Raw genomic sequence first — 14,453 nt, 5'->3', positions numbered from 1 at the left:
TAAGAACCCATTGTGGCCCTCGAGTCAAAAAGTTTGCCCACCCCTGGATAGATCTATATTTATGTTAAAATTTAAAAACAAATATGTTTCAAACATAATACGATTTTTATCATGGAGATATTTTTGTATCAAGACAATTAAATCTACCTCATTCTTTGTAACAGCTGCTTGTGGTTCTGTTTTGTGGGTGTGTCCTGAGGGGCGCTGAGTACTGGGGCATCCCTGCAGTGCTGCCAGGAACATCTTCGTGCACATATCGTGGCACGACAAGGGTATCTGCAGTAGGATTACCAGGTCAAATAGCATCTCTTTTATAATTTGGACAGATAGTGCCACATCCACCCAAAGAGATTGTACCATTTTTACATTCCCTCCAACAGTCCCAAGCGTGCTGGCTTCCCTGTATCCTCCCTGCATTGGGTCGCAGCCAGATTTGTTTTTACCAGCAAAATGGAATTGCTAAAGCCTGTTTCCTGGTCCATTGTTCCCGCATTGTTGGATCAGAACTACTCTTTTTAAGGGTTTTAGAATATCCCCCCCCCCAAGCCTATCTACCATGGTTGACTTATATCATCCCCCTCACTTTAAACAGAAAAAATCATTTGGATTTTTACTCTTACCAATAAATAAGAGTGAATCAAGTAACAATAGGTATTCATCCATTTTTGTATTTGTTTTTTGTTTGTTTTGTTTTGTTTTTCTTTTTTCTCTGGACCTCAGGTGAAGCATTTATCAAATGCTTTGGTTTACAGCACAACAGCATCAATCCATGCCAGGTCCCCCTCTTTGTTTCTCTCCCGCCTCCCTCCCCCCCCCTGCCCCCGTACCCCTGGTGCCCACCTCCATTTCCCACCTCCATTTCTCTTTCTGCCAGAGGTACCTGCTCTAATGGTTTGATTTGTGTCCTTAGATGTGTGTCTCCTTTATGAAAAACATGGTGTTGGTGCATCAGTGTGTATTGAGGAGGGTCTGGTTTCCATAAATAGAGTTGTGCAATACATCTCCCTCTTTTTCCGTTTGCTTCCCCCTGTACCTTTGAGATCTCTCTGGGGCTCTGTGTACATTTAGCCCATTGCCTCTGACTTTGCTTTTAGCAGTTATTTCTCAGGTCTCTGTGGTGCTAAGTGCCAGGAATACACATCCAGGGCCTTGCCTCAAGACCTTCTAACGTTTTTAGTACTTAGGATTCCTTCCTTAGGCCAGATTCCCCAGGAAGGGCTTTATGGCAGCAGAGGTATGCACATTTTTATTTAAGGCACTGGATGCCGTTGCTCATTGCTCGGCCTGTCCTCCTCTCCTGGCAGGCAAGCCCCAGCCTGCCTTGTGCCAGAGGACACAGTACACCTCTTCCCCATGTCTCAACGTCCACATCGACATTTCTGAAAGGCGGCTGGCTGGACACACAGCCACCAGCCTCCTCCCGAGCTCCAGACTGACAGCTGGTTGGTTGGTCTATTTAACAGTGGCTGTGTCGCTGCCCCTTTCCTCCTCTCCTGAGTGGGGCATTAGAGTTTATAACATTTCTCAAATCATAAAATTTACTTGATCCCATCTCATCCAAAACTGATTGCTTTGAGGCAGCTCATGAAAATTAAACTTTCTGGCAGCCAGCGCACAAAGAAAGCGAGACTTGGGGTACAATTCCTAGTCCACACAGTCAGGCCAACCAGAAGCTCAAAGGTGCAGCCAGAGAGAAATTTTCCCAAGGGCCTCCATTGAAAGAACATATTCAATGTGAGAGGTACACCACATCGTCAAGTAAAACACAATCCACGTGTCTATGTTCATAGGTCTTTTTCTCATAGCGTTCACAATGTAGGGCACTGATTTGCCTATCCATCCACTCATTCTATAAACATTGATATAGCGCCTGCTACACACCAGGCCCTGTGCTAGGTGCTGGGGACACCAGAGTGAGAAAAACCTTCAACCCATCCCTGCCCTCAAGGAGTTTCTTGTCAAGTGGTGGAGACAGACACTCATAAGTGATCACATAGGTAAATGGGAGGTTAGTCCTGGGAAGAGGACAGGTCTGTGAAGACAAGGTCTGTAGCACCAGGGAAGCACAGAACCATCCTGGAGTGAACCCCTGCTCCTGCCCAGACCCTCCATATTAGACAGCAGCAACTCCATACACATCGCCACTCAGCCAAAACCCCCGGGAGCTGTCTTGCTCCCTGCTTCTCAGCCTCATAGCCAGCCCCTCGCCATATCCTGCATTTGCAGTTCCAGAACACATCTGCATCTGACCACTGCAGCTCACTTCCCTCCATCCAGCCCAGGGAACCATCCTCCCTCTGCAGGATAATGCATTGCCCTCCTCACAGGCTCTGCTTCCACTTTTCTGCTATCCAGGGGTCCTCAAACTTTTTAAACGGGGCCAGTTCACTGTCCCTCAGACGGTTGGAGGGCCGGACTATAGTTTAAAAAAAAAACTATGAACAAATTCCTACGCGCACTGCGGGCCCGGGACGAGTCGGCTGCTAAGCAGGACAGGCAGCGGCACCCGGCAGGCCAGATAAATGTCCTCGGCGGGCCGCATGTGGCCCGCGGGCCATAGTTTGAGGACGCCTGCTATAGACTGTCTTCCCCACAGCAGCAGAGGGATCCTCCCAGGCCCTCACAGCATAGCCCTCCAACTCCAGCCTGTCTCACCCAGATGAATCCACAGACTTTTCACAGCCCTGCAGAGTGTGTCTCCCTCCTGCCTTCCCAGCCTCATTCCCTGACAGTCTCCCCTTGCTCTCTCAGCTCCAGACTCAGGCCCTCACTATTCCCTGCACACATAAGCATGTACCCACCTCAGGACCTTTGCATTCACCCTTCCTTCTACCTCAAATGCTCTTCCCCCAAATATCCCCACAGCTGTTCCCTTCATTAAGGGTTCTATCCCAAAAGAAGTGAGTGTTGTCCCGATAGGGGGGCTTTCCCTAGCCACCTGTCTAAACACCAGCTCTCCCCACTTCTCTCTCCATCTGCTTGCCCTGCTAGCTTTTCTTCTTGGTTCCCAGCACCACCTGACGTTATAGTGCACATGGGTTTCTTTTGAGATTCTTTCTCCCTCATTGGCACATGAACTCCATGAGGCAGGGACTTTTCTGCCTTATGCCTCGCTGAATCCCAGTGGTTAGCATGATGCCCTGCACATAGGAGGCAATAAACATGAGCTGAATTAATGAGGAATCTCCTCGCCATGTCAAGAAAAGCTGCTCTGAGCTGAGAGCAGAATGGTGAGTAGTGTTGGCCTAGGTCCGTGGTCGGCAAACTGCTGCTCACAAGCCACATGCAGCTCTTTGGCCCCTTGAGTGTGGCTCTTCCACAAAATACCACGGCCTGGGCGAGTCTATTTTGAAGAAGTGGCGTTAGAAGAAGTTTAAGTTTAAAAAGTTTGGCTCTTAAAAGGAATTTCAATCGTTGTAGTGTTGATATTTGGCTCTGTTGACTAATGAGTTTGCCGACCACTGGCCTAGGTGAAAGGAGGAGAGCATCCAGGCAGCATGTAGAGCAAGAGCGGGCGTGGTGTGGGCTGCAGCAGAGCAGTCTGCAGTGGTCACCATGAGAGCCTGAGGCCACGGTGAGGATGGAGGCCTTGAGCTGTGAGCAAAGGGAAGCTGCTGCTGAGAGGCTGTAAGCAGGGAGCAACATGATCAGATGGGCAGGTTTCAACAGATTCCAGAACAGCCCCACTTGGGAGAGCCCAGTGTCCCTGTGGCCCACACGACAGCGCGGTATTGCCTCCCAGTTAGAGACCTTCCTAATAACAAATTCAGAAGACAATGCCGTGAAAGGCGCAGAACATGGCAGAGCCTTCCCAAAGTCTAGAATGAACAACATGTGACCGTTGGCTTTGGAGCACTGTGAGAGAGAAGCTTCTCAGTGTCACTAACACCATAAGACCAAGAAGCAGCTGTCAGCGCTGGCTGCCATGACTCGGGCATCACCATGGAGGAGCTGTCCAGAGGGTGTGATGGGGAGAGTGGGGCAGGGCGCAGGTGACTTGTACAAGCGTCTCAGGACCATGGAGAAGGAAGCTGGAGGGTACCTTCTTAGGTCCAGATGGCCTTCTTGGGACTCTGAACCTCAGATTCCCTCCCCCACGATTCCTCTGCATGACTCTAGATATAACCCTAATGTTGCCTGTCTCCAGGTAATGGGGCCACCAACTGCAAACCCACAGGCTCCATTGGAGGTGCATCTGGTGGTCCTCTCTTTTTTCCCCATGGCCACAGAAACTGAAAGGTCCTCCACGCTGTCAGATTCTCCCCGATGCTGTGCTCCAACTCCAGAGGGGTGTGACCAGCCTTCAGAAGAGAAGTGTGGACTCCGGTTTCCTGCCAGCCGCCGGCAACCCTGACTTTCTGTTTCTCTTTGTATTTCTGCCTCAGATATTCTCCCAGGAGTACATCAACCTCTTGCTGTCTATGTATTTCTTCGTGCTTGGAATCCTGGCCCTGTCCCACACCATCAGGTCAGAAGGCATCTCTGCAGCCATTGGAGCGTCTTTTTCAGGAGCCAGTACAGGCTCCTGGATGAGAACTTGACCTTTGGCATCATTCAGAGCCAGGTTTGAATCCTGGCTGAGAGACCCAAGGGAATCTTTCCCCGTGTGACCCCGTGGGAGACCTAGGACAGGAATCGTAACCTCTCTGGGCTACAGTTTCCTTACGGGGGCGTGATAAGAGTGTCCCCGGTTGCTGGGAAAGTAGTGTTTGTGAGCCGTGATGTCATGTTACTTGTCACAGTACTGAGCCGAGTAATAGCAGTGTCCCTCCAGCTGTTAGAGCCCGCTGCGCCAAGCACTATGCAAGTGCCTCACACGTGATCTTATTTCATGAGGCAGGGCGGTGAGTGAGAAGGTAGGAGTGCAGGCTCTGGAATTTGACTGCCTGGCTTTGAATCCAGACTCTGCCACTTAATATCCCCGTGACTTTGGGCAAGTTACTTAATCTCTCTGGCCTCAATTTCCTCACCTGAATGTGTAGGGAAATACTAGTACCCTTCCTCATGGGTCGTGTGGAAAGCTTTTATCACAGGATCTGTTACTGAGCACTTACTGTGCTCAATAACTGCTAAATCTTTTTTTTTTTTTTTTAATATATTTTATTGATTTTTTTACAGAGAGGAAGGGAGAGGGATAGAAAGTTAGAAACATCGATGAGAGAGAAACATCGATCAGCTGCCTCCTGCACACCTCCTACTGGGGATGTGCCCGCAACCAAGGTACATGCCCTTGACCGGAATCAAACCTGGGACCTTTCAGTCCACAGCCGACGCTCCATCCACTGAGCCAAACCAGTCAGGGCAATAACTGCTAAATCTTAATATTATTATTGCACTAACCTGCCAGAAAACCTTATAAGGTTAGCTTTTGCTTTTAATCCTGTGTTAATTTGGAAACTAAAGCTCAAAGAGGTTAACACATTTGCTAAGATCACACAGCTGATAAGCAGCAGAGCCAAGCTTTAAAGCCAGGTCTTTGTGGCCCCAGAGCCCATCCTCTTCCCACTGTCACCTGCTTAGATTGCCACACGCTGGTGTCAGTTCACTGGTGATGAAGGACCTGGACAGTGATCCGCAGGGGGGGCTGCTGTGGCATTTTGGACATGCCAGTTCTCTGTGCATTATAAACATTTGGCAGTCCTCGCCCTCTTAACCAAATGGGAGTGTGCCCCCAGCCCAACCACGAGAGCATCCCCATCTGTTTCCATCTGGCCCCTGGAAGTGGTAGTGTCTCAGGCTGAGAACCACTGATAGACCATGAGGTGGGCAGCCGACCGGGGAAAGTTTCCAAAAGGAAGGAATGCAACTTGAACTCAGCTTGGAAGGTAGGAAACCTGGCAGAGGTGTGAAGGAGGGAGAGGCCAAGAGCTGCAAGGTCTGTGCATGGTGAGGGGGTAGTCAGAATCTTCCCAGAGCAATTGGAAAGAATCTAGAAAAAAAGAGAAGGATCTGCTCACAAGGACATTGAAAGCCAAGGTGAGTTTGGCCTCATTCCTCTAGACACGTTGTTGGCAGAACAGTGTTAGTCAAGAGTGTGAGCTCAAGAGGCAGATGGCCTAGCTCTGCAGGCTCCATGATTTGTGTAAGGTACTCCAGCTCTCTGAGCACCAGCTTTTTCACCTATAAGATGGAGATCCTCCAGATACCTCCTGGTAGAAGCGTGGGATAGATCTAGCATGTTACAAATCTATAACATGCCTAGAGCACAGTGCCAAGCCCACCATGAGTGAGCTGCTGGCCCAAGATCATAGCTGGGACTTGAACTCTGGTCTTTTTCTTTTTTCTTTTTTTTCTCTCGTTGATTTTAAAGAGAGAGGAAGGGAGAGGGAGAGAGAGAAACACCAATGTAAGAAAAATTGGTTGCCTCCCACACACACCCTAACCTGGTTGGAACCTGAAACCTGGGTATGTGCCCTGGCAGGGAATCGAACCAGCGACCTTTCGGTGCACAGGACAATGCTCCTCCAACTGAGCCACACTGGCAGGGGCTTGACCTCTGGTCTTTTAACTGAGTTCAGTGTAGTTCAACTACACCTACCTTCATCCACAAAATTTTGTCTAGGTACCTGGGGAGGATTCTATTCCAGCCCCCATCCTATAGAATCAAAGGCACCTCTGTAATTTGACCCTAGCAAGATAGTGGCAAACCCAGTTATTCTTCCTCAAAGACAGACTCTCCCTTCCTGGTAGACCATGGGTGGGGTGGGATCTAGGAAGTCACTTCCAGACACTGGGGCCCATCCTGATTAGCATCTTACCCCACTCCAAACCCCATTCCAGTTCCAGTTCTCACCCATCCCATCCCTGCATTTTTGAATAGCTTGAAACCCACAGCCCAACCACCATCACAGAATGAGAGAACACAATATATTTTGAAAGCCACTGGTAGGCCATGTGCTGAGGCATTGATTATTTCACTTTTATTTCAATAACCCTGCAAGAGAGCTCCATCCAACTGCCCAAACAGAATATTTTGAACCTGTATCATTTTTACAATGACATTTTTTCCCTTTGGAACAATAACTAAGGAACATGGTCCCAAATTTGTCCTGAATTATCTTAAGAAACAGTTATCCATCTGCCTTTTAATGAATTCATAATTTTTACTGATAAAAAATTATCAACAGAAAATAGAACCAACAGCAGCTAAAACTGCACATGGTAAAATTTGTGAGTGACTAAAAATTATCAGAAGAACCATTTTCTTGCCCGGCCAGTATGGTCCAGTGGTTGAGCGTTGGCCCATTAACCAGGAGGTCATGGTTGGATTCCTGGTCAGGGCACATGCCCGGGTTGCGGGCTCGATCCTCAGTGGGAGGTTTGCAGAAGGCAGCCTATCGATGTTTCTCTCTCATCAGTGTTTCTATCTCTATATCCCTCTCCCTTCATCTCTCTAAAATCAATCAATATATAAAGAATCATTTTCTTGATAAAATTTAGAGCACAAAGTATGACCTGGGAAGATTAGAATTTATAAAAACAATGAAGCCCTGGCCAGGTGGCTCAGTTGGTTGAAGCATCATCCTGATGTGCCAGGGTTGCGGGTTTGATCCCCGATTGGGGTGCGTGCAGGAGTCGGCCAGTGAACGCAAGGATGGGTGGAACAACAACTCGATATTTTTCTCTCTCCTTTCCTCTCTCTCTAAAATCAATTTTTTTTTTAAAGACGCGTGGTTTTTTATTTCAGAGAGAGGGAGAGAGATGGAAACATCAGTGATTAGAGAGAATCATTGATCAGCTGCCTTCTGCACACCCCCTACTGGGAGTCGAATCTGAAACCTGGACATGTGCATTGACCAATAATTGAACCATGACCTCCTGGTTTGTGGGTCGACACTCAACCACAGAGCAACACCGACCAGGCAAAAAAAAAATTTTTTTAATAATAAAATAACAATGGATAGCCATGGGCAGAAGAGGTGTTCTCACCATACAGGGCCAAAGCTGTTCTCTGAAAAATGTGATATGGATCAGAAACTGGGATGAGTGAAAGGGTGAAGAGAGAGCTTAAAGAGAGGGTCGGCCAGCCACCTCTCCCAGTGGGCCTGTGGTCTCCTGAGGATTGGCAGAAGAGACCTGCTGAAAGGCTATAAGACCTGAGCCTGAGCCTTGTCAGCCCAGGCTTGTGAGATTCCTTCCATCTCCACCACCGTTTCCTGGCCCACCTCAATCCTCTGTGGGAAGAAACCTCAGGTTAGGGTTTTGGGGAAGGCAGGGCCTGCAGCCTGCCTTTACCTTGCACAATCACTGAGACTCAAGCCCATGCCAAAATCCTCTCTGCCAAGGAACCTCGACTTATTTGTATCACCTGTGAGTTCATTCCCCACCCAGCTCACCTTTAGAGGAAAAAAGGAGTCAGAAAGCCAAACTTTGCCACTCGAGGAACAGGAGGCCATGTCACCAGTTTCTCTGTCCTGTGCTTTCCACCCCCAGGGGAGAGGGCAGCAGGATGTGGTTTCCCAGCAGGAAGCGGTGACCTTTAGCTTTGACATGAGCCATCGAGGACCAGAAAAAAATCAGCCTCGAACAATAGTCTACATTTGGAGGCCTTTAAGCAAGCATTGGCCAGCAGCCTCCTGGTACCAGGCGACTATCAGGAAGATATTGTAGTGTTCCAAGTGAGGAAACTGTTGCACAGAGCAATTAAGTAACTTGCCCAAGGTCACACAGCTAATAAGTGGCAGAGCTGGGATTTGAACCCAGGAAGTCTGCCTCCAGAGTCCATGTTCTTAATTGCTGCTCTCTGCTGGTTGAGAAGGCAAGCATCAAGCTTCTAAGGAAGAGGCCAGACTGGAGTGAAGGGCTTAGTTCCTTGGGCCTTCTCTCTGCCTCCACACATACACTCTGGCTTTAGACTTTCCCAAAAGTGATTCAGCAAACTGAGCTGAATCATCTTCACTCATCCCAGCTTCCGACTCCACCTCCTCAGAGCCTGCTGTGGAAGCCCACTCCCGATTCCATCCTGGGGCCTGCCACATCTCATCATGCCACAGCCTTGCAGACTGGGAGGGATTGGCTGTTTGACAAGTGTGGAAACTGAGCCCAGAGATCCTTCTTAATGCCACATCTTTCTCCAAGCCCCAGGGTCTTAGAAAGAGGGCTCCCTTTCCCCTGCCTTTACCACTGCCCTAGTTGCCTCTTGGCCTGCCTCCATTTACCTGCCATTGGGAACACCGTTCTGGATTTGCCCACCTCGTTAGTCATGTCAGTCTATCTGGCATTGCCAAATGCTTTCGAACTCGGGGTCTAGACAAGCTCCAATGATGAGGGAAACTCACAGTTCTTACATTCCGGCTGTGGATGCACTGCTGGCCTAGCTTCTCCCTGCCCTCTCTCCTATCTTCACAGCAACACCTGAGACCGATGGTAGTATCCCCACACACAGCTGAGGAGATGAGCCGCTAAAGTGGCTCGCCCAGGGCCACACAGCTGGTGTGTGGCAGATTAGGCTTCACGGCTGGGCCACCCAAGCTTGTAGCCACCCCAGGCTGCACCAAGAGGCCTAATATGCTAGCCAATCTTGCTCTGTGGGTGATCCAGAAAAGAATGTCTGTTCCCTGCCTGGCCAGGAAGCAGAGTATTCTGGATTGCAAGAGAAGAGGCCAAGCCCATGCTGGGTTAACGTGAGGGAATTGCCACCCATGGGGCTGTCATTTGTCCGGCTGATCAAGTCCAACGAATTCATAAAAGTCTCAGGCCTCACAAGTCAAGGGAGTGGGATGACCATCAGGGCATCTAACTTAGTAGGTCAGAAAAGGAGTCCAGGAATATGCATTCTTGACGAGGGACTCTTGTACAGACAGTGCGTGGACCAGACTTTGGGATCCATTGCTCTCCTTAAAACTTTGTTTTACATGCAAGTCTGCTCCTTTGTGTTTCTTGGGTGATAACCTAGAGGCAGTCTGGAAGCACCAGAGCCCAAGGTTCACATGTCAGCTCAGAGACTGACTCCCTGTGTGACCCTGGGCAGTCACTTACCCTCTGAGAGCCTCTGTTTCCAAATGTGCAAAATGAGCACAATAACACCTGCCTGTCAGGACAGCTGTGAGGCTGCTGGAGATCACAGCTGTGAATGGGGGCTTTATTGGGGTGGTTGGGTCTGTGGTTGCCCACGGGGGATCTGTTTGCTAATCTGCTTTGTCTTTTCTTCCAGCCCCTTCATGAGTAAGTTTTTTCCAGCCAACTTCCCAAATCGACAGTACCAGCTACTCTTCACGCAGGGCTCTGGGGAGAACAAGGAAGGTCAGTGTTGCCCGCTTTCCTCCTCCACTCCCCTTTGTCTCTCCGATATTGGGGTTCTTCGATAGAGCGAGTGATGGAGAAGGTGGGCTCTGGGTCACACTGCCTGGTTCACAGCCCAGCTCTGCCACTGCCTGCTTGGGGGACTCTGGGTGAGCGCCTTTACCTCTCTGAGCCTTGGGTGTTTTTGTTGGGGATTGTTTGTTTTTTTATCTGTAAAATAAAAGTGATGATCTATTACCTCCCACTTAGGTATGTTGTTAGGATGCAAGTAGGTGATGAGTGGGAAGCATTCAGCACACTGCCTGGCTGCAGTAAGCACTCAGTAAAAGTTGTCTGTTGTAGCTGTTTTTAGTATGATTACTTTCCTACCTAAGATTTGAAAGGGAGGTTCCATGACTTTTTTTTTTTTTTTTTTTTTAAGAGAGAAAGGAAAGGAGACAGAGAGAAACATCAATTGGTTGCCTCCCACATGCCCCGGCCAGAGTCAAACCCAAATCCTGAGCATGTGCCCTGACCCGGAATTGAGCCCATCACCTTTTGGTGCGTGGGATGATGCTCAGCCAACCGATCCACACTGTTGTCCCGGGCTCCATGGCTTTTTAAAAAGTGAAAACTATGCCCTGGCCAGAGTGGCTGGTTGACTGATTATCATACCATGCACCACAGGGCCACCCGTTGGATTCCTGGTCAGGGCACACACCCAGGTTGCGGGTTTGATCTCCTGTCAGGGAACATGTGGGAGGCAACCAGAGCCTATGAATTGATGTTTCTGTCTTTCTCTCCCTCCCCTTTCCTCTCTCTATTAAAAATAAATAAATAAATAAATAAATTTTTTAAAAAGAAAGTGAAAACTACAGGAAATTGGGGAAAGCCTGGGTTTTGGGGATTCGTTAGGTTGTGGATTCGAATGTTGTAACAGGATTACAATGGCTTCACCAAATGGAAGGTGTCTCACATGTAAAAGTCTGAGTTTGTGAATGTCGCACTCTCCTACTGGAGCCTAGCACATTCTATCTTGTTTCTAAAGAACAGCAATTTCATGTGACTTTTTTGCATCCCTAGTGCATCTGTTGACTAAAAAAAAAAAAAAGAGCCCTAACCAGTTTGGCTCAGTGGATGATGGATGGAGCATCGGCCTGCGGACTGAAGGGTCCCGGGTTCGATTCTGGTCAAGGCCATGTACCTTGGTTGTGGGCACCTCCCCAGTGGGGGGTGTGCAGGAGGCAGCTGATCAATGTTTCTCTCTCATCAATGTTCCTAACTCTCTATCCCTCTCCCTTCCTCTCTGTAAAAAATCAATAAAAAATATTTAAAAGAAAGAAAGGCTAAGCTTGCACACAAAATCTTCAGGGTCCCAGGTGCTATCTGTCTCTTGCTCTGCCTCATGCCATGACCCTTGGGTCTCCGATGGTGCACCATCACTCCCCATTCCCACCAGACAGAAGGAGAGGCAGCTGTATCAAAGTCCCATTTAGCAGCAGGGGAAGCTGGAAACTGTGGCCAGGAGCTGGTTGGCCTCCTGTCCAGATAAAAATCATCAGGGTGCTGTCACCACAGAGGAAAGCGGAAATTGGGGCCCAGCAGCAGCCTCCTACCCTCTGAAATCTGGAACAATGGCTGTGCTCTGTGGCCCTGGGCTTCCTTGTTAGGAAACTTGGAAGTGATGGAGAATGTCTCTGCCACAGGGTTCCCCACGGGAGCTGACTCAGGGACTCTCCCTTGCTTTTTCTCCAGGCGCCATCTCTTACTTTCTTCCTCCTCTCCTAGTGACGTAGGGCTGCCAGCAACCTTCCTGATTCCTTTGGCGGCAAGATAGAAAGGTTCCTGAAAGAACTGGGACCTTGCTAAAGACCTGGGCTTGCTGGCAGCTGGCATTGATTGACCTCCCACTGTGTGCCAGGCACCATGCTGGGAGCTTCTTAAGGGCCATCTCACTTGCTCCCCACAGCAGCCTATCAGGGAGGTGATGTGATCCTCATTTTACAGATAAGAAAACTGAAGCTCAGAAAGGGAACGGCCTCCCCCAGGGTCACCCACCTACAATGTAGAACCTGTGCTTCCAGCCACCTCCCATTGACCCCGCACCAGGCCTGGCCTGTGTTCTCTCTGAGCCTCCATTCCCTCCTCTAGGAAAATGGAGAGACTGGGGGTGGCTCCCTTGAGCCTCTGACAGTGCCCACAGCCATGCCCTCCTCCGTTCAGGGGCTGACAGGTGGGAGGGGCAGCCCCGCCCCCGGGGAGTGGACTTACCCGGCCTCTCTGCCCAGAGATCATCAATTATGAGTTTGACACCAAGGACCTGGTGTGCCTGGGCCTGAGCAGCATCGTTGGCGTCTGGTACCTGCTGAGGAAAGTAAGTAGCCAGGGCCTGAAATGAGGTCCGTGGGGGACAGAGGCAGCACTGGATGGGACAGGGCAAGGGGCACACGAACTGGTCTCACTCCCACCTTCCCCCAGCACTGGATTGCCAACAACCTCTTTGGCTTGGCCTTCTCCCTCAACGGGGTGGAGCTCCTGCACCTAAACAACGTCAGCACTGGCTGCATTCTGCTGGGCGGCCTCTTCATCTACGACATCTTCTGGGTAAGGCTCTCCCTGCTCCCCTTTCTCTGCCTGGGCAGCGGTCATCTGATGGAGGGCAGCAGCCGTGGCCTGGAAGTCAAGGCCTCAGAGAAGGTCCCTCTGGGCTCAGTTACCTTCATGACAGAGGAGAAAGCAGGTCCCCCCTGGCTGAGAGCCCACCCTGTGCCCGGTGCCTGCAGCCCTCCTCATCTCTTTCTCATGGTGGCCCTGGCAGGGGTAGTTAGTGCTGATTAACGGGCCTGGCACGGGCACTGATCTGTGAAGCAGAGGCTGCTGTTGACTGAAGGCTTTGGCTGCACACAGCCCTGGGCGGAGACCTGCCACACTCACACCGAGAGGCATTGCTATGGGGTCATGGGCAGCCTGATGCAGGTGCCCTCTCTCCAGCCTCAGGCAGCCTCTTCTCTTAAGTGGGTGATACTGCGGGGGCATCTCTTGGAAGGACAGAGCCCGGGACAAACAGGGTGCCTGGTCAGGGACGTCAGAGGCTCTTTTCCAACACCTTTGAATTGCCCAGAACCAGGAGCCCCATGAAGTGTCCCCAGGACTAGTTTCGGGGGCCACCTACTCAACTTCACATCTGCTCTGGAGCCCCTCCCAGCTCCCTGCCCTCTTCCTGCAAATCTCAGCAGGACATTGAGGCGCCTGAGGTCAGCCATTCCGTCCCTCGCGGCCCTCATGCCTTTCTAGACTCCTTTCTTGTCCTTCTAGGTATTTGGCACCAATGTAATGGTGACAGTGGCCAGGTCCTTTGAAGCACCAATAAAATGTAAGTGACCCCACATGGGGAGTCCCTTTGCCCCCACCCTAGTGGCCCTTCCCCCTGTGGTCCCTGTTTTGGTCATTCCTGTCCATTAGCTTTCCCCACACACCTGGTCTTCCTCCAAGCTCTCCTGCATCTCCAGCCTCCTTTCCTTGTCTCCATGGTTCATCTGGCCATGTTCACACCCAGCCACCTCTGCCCAAGGCCCGGCCTCTAGCCACTTGGTCACAGTGCAGTGTGCTGTGGGTGGGCTGGAATGGAAGCAAGCATAGAGGGGGGTCTCACACACCTGTGGCGGGCACGCAGGGGCATTCCAGATACCTGCAGCTCCTCACTGATCTCTTTAGTGCCAGCAATTGGGCACCATCTCCCATGTGTCTCACACTGCCTGGTCGTGTTCTTCATGCATCCATCATTTATAAATATTAGAAAATCCAGCTACAAGCATCTTTAAGCAATGTGGAAATTTGTTAATGCACACTATAGCAAGCCCAGTGGTAGAGCGTCTCGGGGTTGGGTTAATGACCCCGGTGGAGTCGCCAGGAGCCAAGGTGACTTCATTCCTCCCACCCACCATTCTCAGCATGCCCGCCTGTCCCTTACGCTCATCCCTTCATGGTCCCAAGGGGCTGCCACAGTTTCCAGTGTGGATTCCTCACACAGCCATGTGCAGAGGCAGAAAGGGGGAGTTTTGTCTCTCTTTCATCAAAGGAATGTTTTCCCCATATCTTTCCTGCAGCTTCCCTTATATTTCACTGGCCAGAATTGGGTCACAGGCCCAAATCCAAATCAATCATCAGCAAGGGGGATAAGAGAAAGCATGATTAGCTTAGAGTTTAAGCCTTAGACTACTCAAGAGTCACCT

At 50.2% G+C, this 14,453-nt stretch overlaps 1 protein-coding gene across 3 annotated transcripts in view; it reads left to right on the top strand.

Moving 5' to 3' along the window:
- Positions 1–14,453, top strand: part of HM13 (histocompatibility minor 13) — a 41,993-nt gene that overhangs the window by 13,280 nt on the left and 14,260 nt on the right. For all 3 annotated transcript variants that reach the window (XR_013961369.1, XM_080683183.1, XM_080683182.1), the window contains exons 3-7: positions 4,386–4,468; positions 10,154–10,242; positions 12,510–12,595; positions 12,700–12,825; positions 13,537–13,594. Coding sequence is in view for 2 of the 3 variants with exons in the window: in XM_080683183.1 (XP_080539309.1) it covers positions 4,386–4,468; positions 10,154–10,242; positions 12,510–12,595; positions 12,700–12,825; positions 13,537–13,594 (442 nt within the window). In the remaining variant the exon portion in view is untranslated. The remainder of the gene's footprint in view (positions 1–4,385; positions 4,469–10,153; positions 10,243–12,509; positions 12,596–12,699; positions 12,826–13,536; positions 13,595–14,453) is intronic.

This window comes from Plecotus auritus (assembly GCF_963455305.1).
Source record: "Plecotus auritus genome assembly, chromosome: 8".
Classification (NCBI taxonomy): Eukaryota; Metazoa; Chordata; class Mammalia; order Chiroptera; family Vespertilionidae; genus Plecotus; species Plecotus auritus.
The sequence above is the reverse complement of the archived record's forward strand: the minus strand, read 5'-3'. Positions and strand labels throughout refer to the sequence as shown.